General features: G+C 43.6%; 1 protein-coding gene across 1 annotated transcript in view; it reads left to right on the forward strand.

Moving 5' to 3' along the window:
- COL28A1 (collagen type XXVIII alpha 1 chain) overlaps positions 1-21,451 on the forward strand; it is a 689,953-nt gene that overhangs the window by 140,486 nt on the left and 528,016 nt on the right. Inside the window, exon 6 of the mRNA XM_086941924.1 lies at positions 8,650-8,703. Within this exon, the coding sequence (XP_086798050.1) occupies positions 8,650-8,703 (54 nt within the window). The remainder of the gene's footprint in view (positions 1-8,649; positions 8,704-21,451) is intronic.

A 21,451-nucleotide genomic window follows, 5' to 3' on the forward strand; every position in this document is an offset into this window, starting at 1 on the left:
GGTGGTGTTGCAGGGCTCCGAGGCCCACCGCAGCGCGGCGCCGGCAACAGGCGGACGATCGTAGCTCCTCGAGAGGACACCAAGAGCCAGCGCTTAGCAGAGATAGTGCTTGGGGGCGGGCTCCACAGTAGCTCTTTGCGGGCACAGCTCTTCAGGGCACCATAGTCTCTAGCACCTCAGCGCTTCCCAAGGGCACAGTGGGGTAGCGCTAGGCAGGCGGTGCAGTCACATGAGGCACTTCAATCAGGGCAGCGCAGGGGCCCAGGTAGAGACAGAGGGGCGCAGACTTGGCACAGTCCAGTACCTGGTTGATCCCCAGTAGTCCTGGTTAGAGCAGGTGGGTGTCTTCTTGGCACTTGGTGGTTTTGGCGCCCTTGGTAGTTAGTTTCATGGTTCCTTGAAGGGGGGGTTGAGTTGAAGGCTGCTGACAGGATTCCTCAGCAGGCCACTGCAGGTGGTCTCTGGTTTCCCCTCCCGCCGGGCCAGATTAGTGGGCTAGTTCAGTGTTCCTCACACAGCTTGGTGGACAGCTCCTAAATCCTGTCACCCCCAGTGGTGTAGGTTTCTGACTAGGCCCTACCACCTAATTCTCCTGTGTAGGGTCCCCCAGGTCAGTGAAGCCCCAACTGACTAAAAACTTTCCCTCCTTTCTTTATATATGCCCAGGTCAGGTGACCACCCTCTAAGGCGGCCAAAACAGACTCTGCCCCTATTCTAGAAGGTTCCAGGAGCTTCCCTAGTCTAGCTATGGGCAGGCAAGGCAGGCTGGTATGGCAACAATGTTTAAGGGTTCCAGCCAGCTCCTGGCAACTAGAGTGCGCCTAAAAAGACCACGCTGCAGTAGCAGGGACCAGTGGCAGCCATGTTGGGGGAAGAGAGCACCTGCACCTTAGGATTGGTTTCAACATTACACCAGACATCTCAACCTCACTATACAACTTTATTACGATGGGGGGGCATCCTGAATTAGGGGAGCGAAAAGCGAAAAAAGTCAGGGAAAAGGGCCTCTGGTTTCCCCTCCCGCCGGGCCAGATTAGTGGGCTAGTTCAGTGTTCCTCACACAGCTTGGTGGACAGCTCCTAAATCCTGTCACCCCCAGTGGTGTAGGTTTCTGACTAGGCCCTACCACCTAATTCTCCTGTGTAGGGTCCCCCAGGTCAGTGAAGCCCCAACTGACTAAAAACTTTCCCTCCTTTCTTTATATATGCCCAGGTCAGGTGACCACCCTCTAAGGCGGCCAAAACAGACTCTGCCCCTATTCTAGAAGGTTCCAGGAGCTTCCCTAGTCTAGCTATGGGCAGGCAAGGCAGGCTGGTATGGCAACAATGTTTAAGGGTTCCAGCCAGCTCCTGGCAACTAGAGTGCGCCTAAAAAGACCACGCTGCAGTAGCAGGGGCCAGTGGCAGCCATGTTGGGGGAAGAGAGCACCTGCACCTTAGGATTGGTTTCAACATTACACCAGACATCTCAACCTCACTATACAACTTTATTACGATGGGGGGGCATCCTGAATTAGGGGAGCGAAAAGCGAAAAAAGTCAGGGAAAAGGGCCAAGTCAACAGATTCAGTTCATGTTTAAAAATGTACTTTTAATTTATATATGGGGCTATATGCAGAATCTAGAATTTGTGATGTGCTAATTGTGATTCTTTTCAAATCACAATTTGGGAATCGCAGTCCTAATGCACAGAGACCTAGAAGTTTGAAATAGCGATTCCAAATGGGGTCACAATAGACCTACCTCATGAATATTAATGAGGTAGGTTGCAGTTTATGACCCTTAAGGAATTGCAGCTATAACAGAGATGGTGGCCTGCTGGGGTGGGTCAGCAGACTACCATGTCTCTGATTGTTTTTAATAAAGTTATATATTTTTTTAATGCAGCCCGTTTTTCCTAAAGGAAAACGGGATGAGTTTGAAAAGAAAAAAATGAAACGTTAAATTTTGATTTTTTTAAAGTAGCAGTGGTCCGTGGGACCACCTCCTGCTCTTACGAAACATTTGTATCAACATTCATAAATGTGTAGGGGTCCCGAGGGGAACCCTTCCCATTTCTGAATGGTTACCACCACCCTTGAGGTGTTGGTAAAAAATGAATGTTTAGTCACCGTAATCTGGTTGCAAAACATTCACACATATCACTGCGAATGGGTATTAGGAAGGGCACTAAACACGCGCCTTCCAAATACCGATTTGCAAACCCAAATTGAGATTCGATGACAGGTTACGGAATCGCAATTTGCCTTTTGTACAATTTAAAACTCTTTTTTGCAGTCGCACATGACGTGATTCTGTTCAATGGGCCATTTACGACCCCAAAAAAGGTTTGTACATATGGCCCTGTATTACTAAAGAATGATGTAGTAGCACACTGCCATTTACAGACAGTAAATTTCCCACTAAAATGGCCAAAATCTTTCCCATTAACATGTAGTTTTACTGATAAAACTATATAGTGTATAAACAATAATGTGGGAAAATTGGATTTTGGCAAACACATTTGCGATTTGCACATCACCAAGTGTTCTGATTTGGTTTCATCCTCTTAAGATACTCACAGCTTTACAAAAAATGTGCTTTCATAACTATTGAAATATATTTTTCAATGTTATCTCATTAGCTATTTAATTGTTGAGTGTTAGAAAGAAATCCTGACCCCCTAAAGCCTTTAATTTCACACACTTTGTCCTGCACAACAGACAGTTAAACTTTACAAAATGCTGGTACTCTGCAGTCAGAGAAAGAAAAGAAATTGTAAGAAGACATAAACTGACTTCTGACCTTTGTCAATGTGACAAGATAAAAACAAGATTTAACCCATTCACTGCGGCGGCTATTCCACAGCAGTGCTAAGGGGGCGGGGGGCCACGCTGGTGACGGAACCGCTCCGTCAGCAGCCGCGGTTGCGCTGTGCTCATGACGGAGCGGTTCCGTCACGGCCTCGCCCGCTCAATGGAACGCTCAGCGCAGGTGCGGAATCCGCGCCGCGCAGGTGTGCTGAGCGGGCCGTGACGGAACCGCTCCGTCATCAGCACAGCGCGACCGCGGCTGATGACGGAGTGGTTCCGTCACCAGCAGGGGAGGGGTTAAAGGCATCTTTATTGCTCCTTCACTTTCTGAGTGAACAAAGCACCTGCTCATTATCAGCTTGCCTGAATGGATTAGTAGGCCCTAAATATAGCTCTCTGATCAAATCTGACTCGCCATAGCAAGTGGGTGAGTAGATTTTACGAGGCCTGAGTAATATTTGTGTTTAATGTGTTTTAATATATTTTGTACGTTTATATGGTATACGATTTGTTTATTCATTTAATTAGAAATTGTTAGTTTAAGAGCTGAGCTGTTGCAATTTGAGTAGGATGATTTTCAATAGTTAAATTATTATTTTTATTGTTTAATTATGTTTTATGTAATTCATTTATGTAATTGATAACTTATGCAATTTAATTAATTGATTAACTGTTAGTTATGAAGTGGAAATAGTAAATCCTACCCCAATTGCTACAGTGTGGGGTGCATAAACACCCAGGGCCAACAAGGGCATTCTCCCTTTGGTGCCCTGGATCCCCGCATGTCTAGCTTGTGGGGCGAGCAAAGTCTTGACTAGTCAGAAAGGTGGAGATCTTCCTCAACAGGATCCCCACCCCCAGGACCCTCTGGTGTAGCCTTTGCAAACCAAACTCACTTGTTATCCACTTTTTAGGCATGGTCAGGGTCGGACTGGATACCGGGCATTTTGGCATTCTGGTTTGAACATGGATTAAGTTAGATGGCAACAGTGTTGTGTAATAATCCATACTCAAGATCAATAAAGGCATTGGCAATTCCTGAAATTAGACTACATAATATCGGGTACCTCAAGCTATAAAGGAAGTCAAACACAATTTGTCATGCCAGTTTAAGCACATGGAAAGTCAGAAGTCTACCAGGATTTAATTCTATACAATTATAAACTAAACATGCAATATTAATAGTAAAATAAATAAGTGTCTACACTGCAGTCTCAACTGGATAACAGGCTGTTGACTGCTTGTCAATTTGGAATTTAGTTTTATATTTCTATTTAACGGGTATTTAAAGAAATTACTAAAATAAAGGTTAGTTTGATGCTATGCAAGACCCTAAAAGCATTAAAAAGTGCTATTGTAACTAATAGACACATTGTTAATACATGTTGTTCCAATTACAGGCTCCTAGGAGAAGTAAAACTTTGAATTATGCACAGGTAGCAGTAAATAACAGAGATGATTTTAACTTGGGAGTTGTTAGTGACTTCAAATAAACAATGAAGTTCGAGTTGCCTATGATGTCACTCACGACCCAGAGGCCCTGTGTGGTAAAACCAGCTACAAAGACAGAGGTGACTCGATATACAGTAATGTTTTTTCTTCTAGGACATACCATTCACCTGATGTTACCTACCCAGTTGTAAGGAGACACTTAGGGGGTCTTTAGGATCGCAGACGGACTTGAGTCCGTCCGCGACCCCTGAGTAGGAGGGAACCTCCGCATGGGCTGTGGAGTTCCCTCCTGTGCAATTAGGATGTGACCGCCACCCTGGCAGTCACATCCTCTATTTTTAACATTGCGGCGGTTGCGGCTTCAAGCTGCACCCGCAGCAATGTTAAAAATGCACGCATTGCATTTGTATGTAGAAAGTGGCAGGCACCGCGCGGTGCCTGAAGCTTACTGCATACAAATGCTGGGGGGTACCATAGGTACCCCCCATGTGCACCCCCACCCCGTTCACCTAGGGGGCCCACAACGGGCCCCCACAGTGAAGTTACACATGCTTTTCCACGGTGGAAAAGCCGTCGCGGAAAAGCATGTTTCCGAGCACATCCTGATCTGGCTGACGGTGTCTGAGAGACACCGTCACCATATTAGTGCTTTTCCGCCGCGGTTGTAAGCCAACCGCGGCGGAAAAGCTGCGGACGGAAACCAGGACCCACCAGCCATCCTAATGTGGCGGTGGGTCTTGGCGGGTCCGCAGAGGATTTTACGCATCCTCCAGGCCGGCGGTGGCTTCCGCCGGCCCAGAGGATGCGGAAAATCCTCCATCCTAATCAGCCCCTTAGTGTGGTTCAAGATGGAGGTAGTAAGGTCATGTTCTGGTCACACTCAAGTTATTACAGTAAATTGAGGTTTCAGGAACGGAAGGTTTGGCAATAGGAAGCATAGACAACAGAAATACATGATATCCAAGAAGCGCACAAACTCTTCAATAAAGTGGAAAACCTCTCAAAACTAAGGGAAGGGGATTTAGTATTAAAACTGAATGCCATGCAGAAACCTATTGTAAAACAGAATCGTAAGTATATCAAATTCATGCTATCATCTGATTCAGCAATAGCAGTATTTAAATAAAAAACATCAGTGGATGGATGTAAAGCAGTGGCTCTAACTAGAATTAAAGATTTCAGGTTGGTATGAGTCAGCATTAATTGGAACATGATTCTTAACTAGCATTTGGCCACAGACAGGAGGTTGACCCCATGGGCTTCTGTAAGTTATGTTTTGGATAGAAATCATGTAAATGAGACAATATAATTAAGGAATAGATCATGGGTTGAATGACCTTCTCATGCAACTAAATAAATGCTGGTTTAAGTATAGGCAAGGTACAAATTAGAGAACATTATTAAATTCTGGTAATAGCCTCCACCACACCTCTGGACACTGCTCCGCCAGTGTCCACTGTTTTCCTGACATAAATAGAAGTACAAGGCTATTTAGGTGGAACACCTGAAGTATGCACTTATTTTAACTTGTGAAATGTGTTTTCATGTCTATTCCTTAAAGAGAACGAGTTTTAAAACTATTCACTCCGTTTAAGAGAAAGGTTGTGCTTGTAAGTTCACAAGGCATCAGAGCACGAATGGTTATCTTGTGAAACAATATAATAGACAATAGACACGTTGACCTGTTTTCTGAATTAAATGATGAAAATCAGAGTTGAATGCCATGGTAAAATCGTTGTGGATGGAGGTTTGATAAGGTCTGTTGGGATTCCCTTTGTTTTTCCTTGATTGCTGCTATATGTTATGTGATGTGAATTTGTAGAGCGCTGCTAATCACCCTTGTGTGTATCCAGGCGCTATAGAGTGATTTGGTCAAGACATTGCATCACTAAGCCATGGGTTTTGCCAGTAAGGACAAGGTTTCCTGAAACCCTCTTCCTAGAAATTATCTCTGGTTGTGAATGGAATTACTGATTGTGGATGTTGAAAGGCTACGTTATGAAACAATTGTGATCCAGTCTGGAAGAGTTGTTGGCATTGATCTGCCAGATTTGTAAATGAGAGTGCACTCTTATCATCCCGCAGGACTTAATCAACTGATTATCTAAACGCATCAGTTTTTAGGAGTTTCTTGGCTTTGCCCTTAGAGTTGGATTCAAGACATCCCATAGTTTCAGGCTTTGGACACCAATGGAAATGGCAATATTACTGACATTTGAAAAGTGTACTGTGATGTAAAACTGAATGACATAAATATCTTAATAAAATCCATCCATCGAGCGTATGGCAAAAACCTTGCCTTGATTTGGTCACAATTTCAGTTAAGGCTACAGACATCATACATAACCAGTGTTTCTCCCTTTTCTTCTAGCAATTAATTGAAATCATCCAATACCACTAATTATGATACATACATCATAAGATAAGAAGCAATGTCCAATAACGCTTCAATCAATAGTTTTTCATAGCTTGGGAATCCCTATCATTAAAAAAAAAACGTGTTTGCACTCTAAGGTCTCACTAAAGCTTCCCTACTATAACATGCTTGCAATAATCCTAGGCGTTTCCCCTCACCTATCACCTTAGTTACTGAATCACCCTTCGGGTCTGCTTGATTATGTACATTACTCCAAAAAGTTGTCCTTGCCTTACCTACCATTGTCCTACAATTTACTAATTCACCATGAAACTGCGCGGTATGTCAGTGATTGGATGCTATGCAATGACTTTCTGTTTAAAATGCTCGTACCTTGATATGAATATATAAATAAACAAAGTAAAGTCCTTTCTCCCTCCACATATTCAAGGCTGGTGATTGTGAACCAATCACTGATCCATCTGCATCACTTATGCCAAGACTGAAGGGCAGTCAGCAACGAATTAGGACTCTTTGGGCAATATCATGTTAACTTTACTACACATAATGATATACAATCTATGTTTTGTTGTCAGTCTTCCATTAACAAACATAGAACCTAGATTGCCTACCTGAGGCACCTCTAGCCTAGGCTGACTATGGGGAGCGTGAGGAGTGTCAACCAGCAACTTTTCCTTTTTAGATATTTTAAAATCCCAGATGATATATCTATCTTCTGCTTGTACAACTAATGATACTCAGTCCTTAGAACTTCAAGATATGGCCTGACCTCCCCGCTCACAGTTGTCTTGTGCACAAATATGCCTCTTCACTCCACATACCATTATCCCGCATAATGTCACAACGCGGTCATAACAACGACCGCGTTGTAGCAACACATACCATTACTCCGCAAGTTGTTACAACGACTTGCGGAAGGGGGGCGCTGGATGTTGGAATTGAAAAATTTACTATTCCAACTCCAGTCTATGCGGACTTTAGGGAAGGTGTTGGATTTTAAATCCAACACCTTCTCCCCCCTCCGCAAGTCGTTGTAACGACTTGCGGAGTAATGGTATGCATTGTCACAACGCTGTTGTTATAACAACCGCGTTCTGATAGCATGTGGGGTCACAGATGCGGGATGAAGGTGCTTTACCCTTGTGCACCAGTTGCACAGATGTATTAATGAAGTGTAAACAGGTCAGTGTGGAGAGGCAATGGAAGGCGCCTACTTTGCACCCAAATCTGGAGAGGGGCTTCTCATTGAGAAGCTGCAACTGCATGATTTCTGTTCCAGTGGGGAGCTCTTCTGTCCCCTCCAAACTGATGACGGTGTCTGATCTTTCTGATATTTTGCTTGCTGAATAAATGGGGGAAGCACAAACATTTACTCGAATGACCTCTTAGGTCTTCTTGATACTTGAGTGTGTTTTTCCAGACTACCACTGTTTCTTTTTAAACCTTTTATGATACTTTTTTTTACGTTTAATATAGACCCCCCGATCACATCCCAGCACCAGACATCACCTTACCCTGCCAGTATCCCTAAATGTCTGAGTACTAACAAATGTGTCATGACTACCCTGTGAATCTCTCTGTCTCCAGTTCTCTTATTATCTGTCATTTGCAAAGCTAGCCTCACTTTCTTCCCAATGTAAATACGCTACTAATTTTCCATCGCAGTTTCCTATTTTTTGCTTATTTCTGTGTTGATTGCTGTGGAATAGTCAAGCTTTCTTTCTTCTGCACAAATATGAAAGACAGATGGTGTTCCCGAGAAATCCCACACAGATGGTAGTGAATCATGAATTTAATAGCAATAATGCAAACACAATGGTCTCTCTGTCTTAATGGAGTTCTTTATTAGTAGACTTTTCGACTGGATTGTGCGTGAGGTACATTTTCCATCCCGTCTGTTTTCATAGGATACTTTAGGGCTACATTGTGTTATGCTGTGCATGCTTCCCTCTATCACATAAAACTACACAATCTACGTATTACTATATGTCACCTTTCAATAAATAGTAATATATGATATATGTTTTTAGGGTCGGCACGGTGCCCCAGGTGAAAGAGGTGAGCCAGGTCTCAAAGGAGAAGCGGTAAGTGGGCATTAGATCTACAAAATTATGTATTTTTAAATAATTGTTGACAGTAGATATTGTAAATATCCATAACTATAAAATACACTCTGGTTAAAATTTCTGACAAATAAGGAAAATCTATAGTCGATTAATTATTATGTTTTATTTTTTAGCTGTGTCGGAATGAGTAACATTTTAGTTAACATGAACTAATGGACTATTTCATATTTAGTCAAGAAATGTTTGGGAGCGATGATGTCACAGAATGACAATGCACCCCTATCACTGAAAAGGCCCCTGGGATTTTGTAATGCTGTACCTTGTTGAGATTGAATGGGACACTAAAGAACAAATGTATATTGCATATGATCCAGACTGATAGTATAAACTATTCAAGAGAGTGTAAGTACATATACCTCAGAAAGTAACTTTTAAATCATTAGTTTGAAATTACCAGTTATATAGGTCATTGACGTATGAAATTGAATGTGTTTATTTATTTATTGTGTGAAGATAAGACGCAGAGAGCTACTAGAGTTTAAGGCGGGCCAGAAACCAAAATGAACAGAAATGTGCAGATGTGACTGCAATGTCCAGAAGTTTCGTATGGCTGTTAATTTTTCAAAAGTGGATCACTAGCCAAGAATTCTTGCTATGTTGCTAAGCTTAATGACAGGCTGCAATGTATGCACTGCCATTTTTGAAGTTCACCAGCCGCCACTGCTGACCAGAAGTAAAAACTACCTCAAAATTGGAAGTATGGAAACAGTATTAGAATATTTTCTCTATTTATATATATATATATATATATATATATATATATATATATATATATATATATATATATATATATTTTTTTTTTTGGAATTGCTCGCTTCAGCCACCAACTCCCTTAGGGTCAGAAAGAAAACGAGGCAGACCCTTCTTAGTGCTTTTCGTTCAGTTTATTTCACCAGTCCTTCACGACGCGTTTCAGCAGATCCCTGCCTTGATCACATATATATATATATAATACCTACTGGCGGTCGCCAGTAGGTATATATAGTTAGGATTTTTTTCCTATGGGATTTCTGAAAATTCTATGTCGAATAACTTTGGCATTTGTGGACGGAATTGGCTGAAATATTCAGGAAAATGGCACATTTTGTTTCTGAGCAGCCCCTGAAAATTTGGGGGGGTTTCGTCAAGGGGGGGCCGAGAAAAAAGGGGGGTCCCAAAACGCGTTTTTCCCATTCATTTTTCCATAGGGCGGTTGGAATCACTTTTAGCTCGAACGGCTGAATGGATTTACTCGAAACTTGGCAAAATTGTAGATATGGTTTGCCCGACGTGCTTTTGCTATGTCTTAATATATGTGCTCCAGTGGATTTTGAGAAATTTAACGTTTTAAAAAACAGATATATCTGTGACAGCGCTCCGGTTAGCGCCCCGTTTCGCGTACCTGACGCGTAATGGAACTTCGCGAAGTGAAGCTGATTGACTCTCCGGTGTCTGTTAACATTGTAAACAGTCCGGAACGGCCGCCATCTTGTGTCTCGGTAGGATCGAGACACAAGAGGTGGCAAAAACATCGGGGGAAATGAGCATAAAGGGGCAGAGTACATCCTCCCTGACCCCCTAGGTTTGATGAGGGGGCTTTAAAAGGGCCCCGCGGGGCAACAAAAAAAAGATTTATTATCGTTTTTTTTGCGGGGGAGCGCCCGGTACGCGCACCGGGAAGCTGTCCGGGGAGCGTAATATATGGAAAAAAGAATGAAAGAATGTTCAAATATTGTATGTTTATTAATTGTTCTTTTTGTTGTATTTTTTTTTTTTTTTTTTTATGTAAGTACCAACATGTAGGTACAAATGCAGAGTCTAAAAATAAATATACACCGTTTCCTTTGTAGATATCTTGCATGTTGTTTCAGAAGTTATTGTGGTATATGGAATTCATAGCATAGTCTGTGAGGAAAGCAGAAAGAACATGGAGGCAGGAGATGATAAAGAGATGTTAAATACACATTGGAGATAATATAGTGGGAGAAAGGAAGTAACTATGAGCAAACTTACTATGTAACACAAAAAAGTTGCACAGTATATTTTAAGTCTCAGTTTATATTTTATCTTTTTGGGTACTATTTCATAATTTTCATATTAAAAAGAATAATGTCTCAAACAATTTTAACTTTTAAAATTTAAATTTATTGTTCTGATTTTTCAAAATCTAAAAGAATTTGTAACATTAAATCATCAGGAATGTCCTCCTTTTCATTCCAAGAATCACATTCACATTCTTCAGCACATTTTAATAATTCTTGGTCTTCTGATTCATCCATAAAGTCTAGTTCTTCTTTTTCTTGGTTTGGATTGCTTTCAATCTTAATTTCAAATGAAATTGTATTTTCTTTTTGCTGTGCTTCCATTTTCTTGCTGTAAATTGCATTAAAAAATATATCAGTGGAGATAGGGCACTGTTGGGTTTAAGTTCAGACAGGTGCTTGTGAGTTTTTAACAGTGAAGTAATCTTTGGGCAGTGCATGGTTTCAGGCAGGAAGTAGAACTATTAAAAATTGCCTGTGATGAAGCCTAAGTAAATTCATAATTATATCACAGAAGCCTAACTCAAACAATAATTTAAATAATTAAGTCTTTCTCAATGACTAACTCTTATAGAGGGACAGTATGTAACTATCTGAAAACGTTTTCCTTATTTAATTTAAAGTGCATAACATAGTTCTCCTTTCAAATGTTTTAAATTATATCTTACCTTTGAAAAAGAAGTTAAAGTTGACAGTGAAAATGCTCTTGAAATGTACTTCAGGAAGTAGTAGTCAAAATGGCTGTGTTTCTCTCTCTTTCTTTATATATATTCAGGTACATAACCAATCAAATGTCTTGAAATAATAGTAGAAAATGAAAGTAAAATTTTCATTGGTTGTCAATTCTAACACTTCATATGTGTTTCTGTCATGTAATTTACCTCAGGATATTTAGTCAGGCCTACAGCATAATTTTCTCAATGGAATTCCATCAAATTTGGGTAAATGGTAGGGACTGCTATGTAGTAGGGCCTATTCTATATTTGATGAAAGTGTCTCCAGTGGTTTTTCTGTAAATTACTTTCCCACCTTTTTTTAGCGAGCGCTCACCGGTGCGCTCCCCGGTACGCGCACCGGCAGCGTTACGGGAGTCCTCCATTTTGTGTGTCGGTAGAATTGAGACACAAGATGGAGGGCAAACAATGTTCGGAATGGGTAGAAGGGGGCACGGTAGATACTTTCTGACCTCTAGGTTTTCTGAGGGGGGCTTAGGACGCTCATGTAGGCCAAAATTTTTTTCAAAAAATCATGCGGGGAGCGCCCGGTACGCGCACCGGTAAGCGAACCGGGGAGCGTACTTGAGTGAAAAATAGTGAAAAAAGTTAGAAAAAGATAATCGTTTTGAATGATCAGAGGTAGGGTAGCTCAGAAAAGAGCTATTGGGTTCTGTGGCTTATTTAGGTACCTACAAGTAGGTTTCAATGCACAGTTTAAAATTCAGGAGGAATATTCTATTCCCCTCATCTGAGAAGTGAACACCATCTCCTCTGTAGATGTCTTGCATGTTGTAACGCAAGTTATTGTTGTATATTGAACCCATTCTAAAGTCTCTCATGTAAGCAGAAACAGATTTATTCACATGTTTCCGTGCTTTCTCAAATTGTGGACAAAATTGGTTGGAACAGTTCCATTTCTGTCTTTGGCATATATTGGAATATACTAAGGCATGGCACTTGGGGAAAAAGTGTCATCAATTGATGAAAGGTGTCCTTTAACCACATCGCTGCTGTGGTTATTTTTCCCCTGTGCTGGAAATTGCCATTTTGCTGGTGTCATGACGAGCTCAGCTCGTCATCAGCACAGCTCAACTGTGCCTCATGACGAGCTGAGCTCGTCATGAGCATGGAAGGGGTTAAAAGCAATTCCAGACCAACCCCAGTCATAGTCCCAAAATCATTTCCACCACAGTGCACTATTAAGAGGTCAGGGTTTGGCAGATGCATAAAAAATTATAATAAAAACATATAAAATATATTTTTCATTTAAAAGAAGAATATATTTTACAGCTTTTGATATTTGCTATTAAAAAACCATTGAAATTCACTGAAAAAACCCATAGGTTATAGACCATATATAGTTAGGGATTAGCATTTACAAAACCTTGAAAATTCACTGAAAAAACCATAGGTTATAGACCATATATAGTTAGGGATTAGCATTTACAAAACCTTATTTTACTCACACAAAACCATTGAAATTCGCTTATATAGTTAGTTGCACTAACTATATATCGCGCACCCGCAATCCACTGCTGATGATGTCACATATTACATCATTCATGACATGGTCAGTGACATCACTGATGACATCACTGATGACAACTCAAATGACATCACTGATAACATCACTGATGACATCATTCATGTGATAATACGATGAACCTCTTCAGACTCTAATATAACCTTAGATACACTCTGTGTAAACAGACACTCACAGATTGTCACTCATCTATGGAGTTACTCATACACCTAGTCAGTCATGCAAAGAATCAATCACACCTCCATTTCCTCAACTATACAGTTATACACACCTTACTTATTCAAACATATACTAACACATATTTACTCTCTTATAAATCCCTGATACAAGTTTACAATGATCCATGCAGCCACTGACACATTCACTGGCTCTTATGCACAGCTATTTATATATGTCAACTCTCACATGTACTGTGTTTTACATATGTTCTTACTTTGACATGTAGCACTGAGATATCCATTCACTCACCAATACACTCATGCACACAGTCAACCACCCACACAGCTGATTCCACATGCACTTTTGAACCCATACATCTAGTGAATCAACTGTTCACACATCTATGCACAGAGTCACACACCTCCCAGCCACCCACACACACACACTCAGTCTCCCATACAAATACTTGGGCAACCAATCAATAACCCATATAGTTACTCATATAGCTACTGATCAACACATGCAGCAGTTTACAGAACAACAGACATAATGATGCACAAATTAAGACAGTTTAGTCACTAACCCATGCACTCAGTGAGACACATTTAATCACTCTCTCATACAGTCTGTCATGCACCTACTAAATCCTTCATCCAGACACTTATACATCCAATCATTATTCAATATGTAAAACATATTTTAACTTTACAGAAACATACAGTCACTGGATGATGTCATCAGTAATGTCATCAGTGATGTCACTGACCATGTCATGAATGATGTAATATGTGACATCGTCAGCAGTGGATTGCGGGTGCGCGATATATAGTTAGTGCAACTAACTATATATGCGAATTTCAATGGTTTTGTGTGAGTAAAATAAGGTTTTGTAAATGCTAATCCCTAACTATATATGGTCTATAACCTATGGTTTTTTCAGTGAATATATATATATATATATATAGGCTTCTCTATATTGGGCAACTTTGTTGTTTGGATTTGACCGGCCAGCCCAGGTCGGGGAGAAGCCCGGCCATTGCTATGTGGACCCGTGCAGCATCTAGGGAGGCAGCACTTGAAAGGGAGGAAGGTTGTGTGGAGAAGTGACACATTGCAGGACGCTGTGTTGGGAAGTCCTCCCAGCCCACTGTGGTTGTAATATTTGGATCCATTCCGCTACTGCAAACGAACTCACTGGAGCTGACAATAGCGAACTACTGTTTCCAGAATGCTCGAGGTGAGTCAACGCCCTCAAAGCATGAAGTAGTAGTTAAAAAGACATGATGACGAGCAGTAACAAATTATTTTGCCTCTGAAGAAGTGCGCTTCGCGCACGAAACGCGTTAGGCATCTTTGTACTGTCAGGTGAAGACTCCTGCCCAACGCTCTGTAAGCTTGCTCTGAATAAAAACACTATTTGAAACCTACCTGAGAGGCTTCTCTATATTGGGCAACTTTGTTGTTTGGATTTGACCGGCCAGCCCAGGTCGGGGAGAAGCCCGGCCATTGCTATGTGGACCCGTGCAGCGTCTAGGGAGGCAGCACTTGAAAGGGAGGAAGGTCGTGCGGAGAAGTGACACATTGCAGGACGCTGTGTTGGGAAGTCTTCTCAGCCCACTGTGGTTTTAATATTTGGATCCATTTCGCTACTGCAAACGAACTCACTGGAGCTGACAATAGCGAACTACTGTGTCCAGAATGCTCGAGGTGAGTCAACGCCCTCAAAGCATGAAGTAGCAGTTAAAAAGACATGATGATGAGCAGTAACAAATTCTTTTTGCCTCAGAAGAAGTGCGCTTCACGCACGAAACGCGTCAGGCATCTTTGTACTGTCAGGTGAAGACTCCTGCCCAGCGCTCTGTAAGCTTGCTCCGAATAAAAACACTATGTGAAACCTACCGGAGAGGGTTCTCTGTATTGGGCAACTTTGTTGTTTGGATTTGACCGGCCAGCCCAGGTCGGGGAGAAGCCCGGCCATTGCTATGTGGACCCGTGCAGCGTCTAGAGAGCTAGCACTCGAAAGGGAGGAAGGTCGTGTGGAGAAGTGACACATTGCAGGACGCTGTGTTGAGAAGTCCTCCCCGCCCACTGTGGTTTTAATATTTGGATCCATTTTGCTACTGCAAACGAACTCACTGGAGCTGACAATAGCGAACTACTGTTTCCAGCATGCTCGAGGTGAGTCAACGCCCTCAAAGCATGAAGTAGCAGTTAAAAAGACATGATGACGAGCAGTAACAAATTATTTTTGCCTCTGAAGAAGTGCGCCTCGCACACGAAACGCGTCAGGCATCTTTGTACTGTCAGGTGAAGATTCCTGCCCAGCGCTCTCTAAGCCTGCTCCGAATAAAAACACTTTTTGAAACCTACCTGAGAGGCTTCTCTATTGTATTGTATTGTATTGTATTGTATTGTATGTTGGATTTATATAGCGCTTATCACCCAGGGGTCTCTAAGCGCTTGCCTTGGGAACCCATCCTGGCTTTTCCCTGTGAGATAGCCCCTACAGGGCATCCCCAAGGTGAAAGCCAGGCATCCCGCCGCAGAGATTAAGCAAGCTTAATGCCCAGAGTTGCAGAGTGTGAACCCATGGTTAGGTCAGGCACCGAAGCGAGAATTATCGAGTCCGTGGACATTTGAGCTCAAGACCCTGCCGCGTCGGGAATTGAACCCTGGTCCCGGGTCTGACCTCTGCTTCAGGGTCTGCCTGCTCTAACCAGTGAGCCACACTTCTCCACATTATTGGGCAACTTTGTTGTTTGGATTTGACCGGCCAGCCCAGGTCGGGGAGAAGCCCGGCCATTGCTATGTGGACCCGTGCAGCGTCTAGGGAGGCAGCACTCGAAAGGGAGGAAGGTGGTTTGGAGAAGTGACACATTGCAGGACGCTGTGTTGGGAAGTCCTCCCAGCCCACTGTGGTTTTAATATTTGGATCCATTTCTCAAACGAACTCACTGGAGCTGACAATAGCGAACTACTGTGTCCAGAATGCTCGAGGTGAGTCAACGCCCTCAAAGCATGAAGTAGCAGTTAAAAAGACATGATGACGAGCAGTAACAAATTCTTTTTGCCTCTGAAGAAGTGCGCTTCACGCACGAAACGCGTCAGGCATCTTTGTACTGTCAGGTGAAGACTCCTGCCCAGCGCTCTGTAAGCTTGCTCCGAATAAAAACACTATGTGAAACCTACCTGAGAGGGTTCTCTGTATTGGGCAACTTTGTTGTTTGGATTTGACCAGCCAGCCCAAGTCGGGGAGAAGCCCGGCCATTGCTTTGTGGACCAGTGCAGCGTCTAGAGAGCTAGCACTCGAAAGGGAGGAAGGTCGTGTGGAGAAGTGACACATTGCAGGACGCTGTGTTGGGAAGTCCTAACCCGCCCACTGTGGTTTTAATATTTGGATCCATTTCGCTACTGCAGACGAACTCACTGGAGCTGACAATAGCGAACTACTGTTTCCAGAATGCTCGAGGTGAGTCAACACCCTCAAAGCATGAAGTAGCAGTTAAAAAGACATGATGACGAGCAGTAACAAATTATTTTTGCCTCTGAAGAAGTGCGCCTCGCACACGAAACGCGTCAGGCATCTTTGTACTGTCAGGTGAAGATTCCTGCCCAGCGCTCTGTAAGCTTGCTCCGAATAAAAACACTATTTGAAACCTACCTGAGAGGCTTCTCTGTATTGGGCAACTTTGTTGTTTGGATTTGACCGGCCAGCCCAGGTCTGGGAGAAGCCCGGCCATTGCTATGTGGACCCGTGCAGCGTCTAGGGAGGCAGCACTCGAAAGGGAGGAAGGTCGTGTGGAGAAGTGACACATTGCAGGACGCTGTGTTGGGAAGTCTTCCCAGCCCACTGTGGTTTTAATATTTGGATCCATTTCGTCACTGCAAACAAACTCACTGGAGCTGACAATAGCAAACTACTGTTTCCAGAATGCTCGAGGTGAGTCAACGCCTTCAAAGCATGAAGTAGCAGTTAAAAAGACATGATGACGAGCAGTAACAAATTCTTTTTGCTTCTGAAGAAGTGCGCTTCGTGCACGAAACGCGTCATGCATCTTTGTACTGTCAGGTGAAGACTCCTGCCCAGCGCTCTCTAAGCCTGCTCCGAATAAAAACACTATTTGAAACCTACCTGAGAGGCTTCTCTATATTGGGCAACTTTGTTGTTTGGATTTGACCGGCCAGCCCAGGTTGGGGAGAAGCCCGGCCATTGCTATGTGGACCCGTGCAGCGTCTAGGGAGGCAGCACTCGAAAGGGAGGAAGGTCGTGTGGAGAAGTGACACATTGCAGGACGCTGTGTTGGGAAGTCCTCCCAGCCCACTGTGGTTTTAATATTTGGATCCATTTCGCTACTGCAAACGAAATCACTGGAGCTGACAATAGCGAACTACTGTGTCCAGAATGCTCGAGGTGAGTCAACGTCCTCAAAGCATGAAGTAGCAGTTAAAAAGATATGATGACGAGCAGTAACAAATTCTTTTTGCCTCTGAAGAAGTGCACTTCGCGCACGAAACGCGTCAGGCATCTTTGTACTGTCAGGTGAAGACTCCTGCCCAGCGCTCTGTAAGCTTGCTCCGAATAAAAACACTATGTGAAACCTACCTGAGAGGGTTCTCTGTATTGGGCAACTTTGTTGTTTGGATTTGACCGGCCAGCCCAGGTCGGGGAGAAGCCCAGCCATTGCTATGTGGACCCGTGCAGCGTCTAGAGAGCTAGCACTCGAAAGGGAGGAAGGTCGTGTGGAGAAGTGACACATTGCAGGACGCTGTGTTGTGAAGTCCTCCCCGCCCACTGTGGTTTTAATATTTGGATCCATTTCGCTACTGCAAACGAACTCACTGGAGCTGACAATAGCGAACTACTGTTTCCAGAATGCTCGAGGTGAGTCAACGCCCTCAAAGCATGAAGTAGCAGTTAAAAAGACATGATGACGAGCAGTAACGAATTATTTTTGCCTCTGAAGAAGTGCGCCTCGCACACGAAACGCGTCAGGCATCTTTGTACTGTCAGGTGAAGATTCCTGCCCAGCGCTCTGTAAGCTTGCTCCGAATAAAAACACTATTTGAAACCTAACTGAGAGGCTTCTCTGTATTGGGCAACTTTGTTGTTTGGATTTGACCGGCCAGCCCAGGTCTGGGAGAAGCCCGGCCATTGCTATGTGGACCATTGCAGCGTCTAGGGAGGCAGCACTCGAAAGGGAGGAAGGTCGTGTGGAGAAGTGACACATTGCAGGACGCTGTGTTGGGAAGTCTTCCCAGCCCACTGTGGTTTTAATATTTGGATCCATTTCGCTACTGCAAACAAACTCACTGGAGCTGACAATAGCAAACTACTGTTTCCAGAATGCTCGAGGTGAGTCAACGCCTTCAAAGCATGAAGTAGCAGTTAAAAAGACATGATGACAAGCAGTAACAAATTCTTTTTACTTCTGAAGAAGTGCGCTTCACGCACAAAATGCGTCAGGCATCTTTGTACTGTCAGGTGAAGACTCCTGCCCAGCGCCCTCTAAGCCTGCTCCGAATAAAAACACTATTTGAAACCTACCTGAGAGGCTTCTCTATATTGGGCAACTTTGTTGTTTGGATTTGACCGGCCAGCCCAGGTCGGGGAGAAGCCCGGCCATTGCTATGTGGACCCGTGCATCGTCTAGGGAGGCAGCACTCGAAAGGGAGGAAGGTCGTGTGGAGAAGTGACACATTGTAGGACGCTGTGTTGGGAAGTCTTCCCAGCCCACTGTTGTTTTAATATTTGGATCCATTTCGCTACTGCAAACAAACTCACTGGAGCTGACAATAGCAAACTACTGTTTCCAGAATGCTCGAGGTGAGTCAACGCATTCAAAGCATGAAGTAGCAGTTAAAAAGACATGATGACGAGCAGTAACAAATTCTTTTTGCTTCTGAAGAAGTGCGCTTCGCGCACGAAACGCGTCAGGCATCTTTGTACTGTCAGTTGAAGAATCCTGCCCAGCGCTCTCTAAGCCTGCTCCGAATAAAAACACTATTTGAAACCTACCTGAGAGGCTTCTCTATATTGGGCAACTTTGTTGTTTGGATTTGACCGGCCAGCCCAGGTCGGGGAGAAGCCCGGCCATTGCTATGTGGACCCGTGCATCGTCTAGGGAGGCAGCACTCGAAAGGGAGGAAGGCCATGTGGAGAAGTGACACATTGCAGGACGCTGTGTTGGGAAGTCCTCCCAGCCCACTGTGGTTTTAATATTTGGATCCATTTCACTACTGCAAACGAACTCACTGGAGCTGACAATAGCGAACTACTGTTTCCAGAATGCTCGAGGTGAGTCAACGCCCTCAAAGCATGAAGTAGCAGTTAAAAAGACATGATGACGAGCAGTAACAAATTATTTTTGCCTCTGAAGAAGTGCGCTTCGGGCACGAAACGCGTCAGGCATCTTTGTACTGTCCGGTGAAGTCTCCTGCCCAGCGCTCTGTAAGCTTGCTCTGAATAAAAACACTATTTGAACCTACCTGAGAGGCTTCTCTATATTGGGCAACTTTGTTGTTTGGATTTGACCGGTCAGCCCAGGTCGGGGAGAAGCCATTGCTGTGTGGACCCGTGCAGCGTCTAGGGAGGCAGCACTCGAAAGGGAGGAAGGTCGTGTGGAGAAGTGACACATTGCAGGACGCTGTGTTGGGAAGTCCTCCCAGCCCACTGTGGTTTTAATATTTGGATCCATTTCGCTACTGCAAACAAACTCACTGGAGCTGACAATAGCGAACCACTGTTTCCAGAATGCTCGAGGTGAGTCAACGCCCTCAAAGCATGAAGTAGCAGTTAAAAAGACATGATGACGAGCAGTAACCAATTATTTTTGCCTCTGAAGAAGTGCGCTTCGTGCACGAAACGCGTCAGGCATCTTTGTACTGTCAGGTGAAGACTCCTGCCCAGCGCTCTGTAAGCTTGCTCCGAATAAAAACACTATTTGAAAGATACCTGAGAGGCTTCTCTATATTGGGCAACTTTGTTGTTTGGATTTGACCGGCCAGCCCAGGTCGGGGAGAAGCCCGGCCATTGCTATATGGACCCATGCAGCGTCTAGGGAGGCAGCACTCGAAAGGGAGGAAGGTCGTGTGGAGAAGTGACACATTGCAGGACGCTGTGTTGGGAAGTCCTCGCAGCCCACTGTGGTTTTAATATTTGGATCCATTTCGCTACTGCAAACGAACTCACTGGAGCTGACAATAGCGAACTACTGTTTCCAGAATGCTCGAGGTGAGTCAACGCCCTCAAAGCATGAAGTAGCAGTTAAAAAGACATGATGACGAGCAGTAACAAACTATTTTTGCCTCTGAAGAAGTGCGCTTCTTGCACGAAACGCATCAGGCATCTTTGTACTGTCAGGTGATGACTCCTGCCCAGCGCTCTGTAAGCTTGCTCCGAATAAAAACACTATTTGAAACCTACCTGAGAGGCTTCTCTATATTGGGCAACTTTGCTGTTTGGATATATATATATATATATCCTCCTTCCTAGCGTACATCCTTCTTTTCTCGCGTCCTTCCTTTCGCCCTTCATTCCTTATTTCTTTTAGCCCCTCATCCCTTCTTCCATCCGTCCTTCCTGAATCTATGACGTTATTCTGCTGGCTTTCCCCCGCAGGGAATCACAACGCGGTCGTTACAACGACCGCATTGTGATTCCTCATACCATTACTCTGCAAGTCGGAACAACGTCTTGCGGAAGGGGTGCGCTGGATGTTGGAATAGTATAATTTACTATTCCAACTCCAGTCTGTGCGGACACTAGGGAAGGTGTTGGATTTTAAATCTAACACCTCCGCCCCTTTCGCAAGTCGTTGTTCTGACTCACGGAGTAATGGTATGCAGAATCTCAACGCGGTCATTATAACAACCGCGTTGTGATTCCCTGAGTTGTAAAGGTTTCAGGGTAAACGTTTACCATCCTTCCTTACTCCACTCAACCCTTCCTTCTGTTTCTCCTTTTTTCCTCACTTCATCACTTCCTCTCTTACTTCTTTCATTTTCTTCTTTCTAACACCTCTCCCTCCCTTCCTGCTTCTTTTCCCATATCCCTTGTTTTTCTTAATTTGTTCATTTTCCCTCCCTTTCCAACTAGTTCATTCGTCCGTTGCATTCTTCCTTCTGTCCTGCAGCCCCTCAGATTTAGCAGACAAAACAAGAAGTGTTAAGAGGTTCCAGAGTGAGCATTCAACATGAAAGGAACGTTGCAACGAATCGAATCACATCTAAAAGACACTGAAATGAACAGCGGTCGAAAGATTGGAAGA

The sequence above is a fragment of the Lissotriton vulgaris genome, chromosome 10, assembly GCF_964263255.1.
Source record: "Lissotriton vulgaris chromosome 10, aLisVul1.2, whole genome shotgun sequence".
Taxonomy (NCBI): Eukaryota; Metazoa; Chordata; class Amphibia; order Caudata; family Salamandridae; genus Lissotriton; species Lissotriton vulgaris.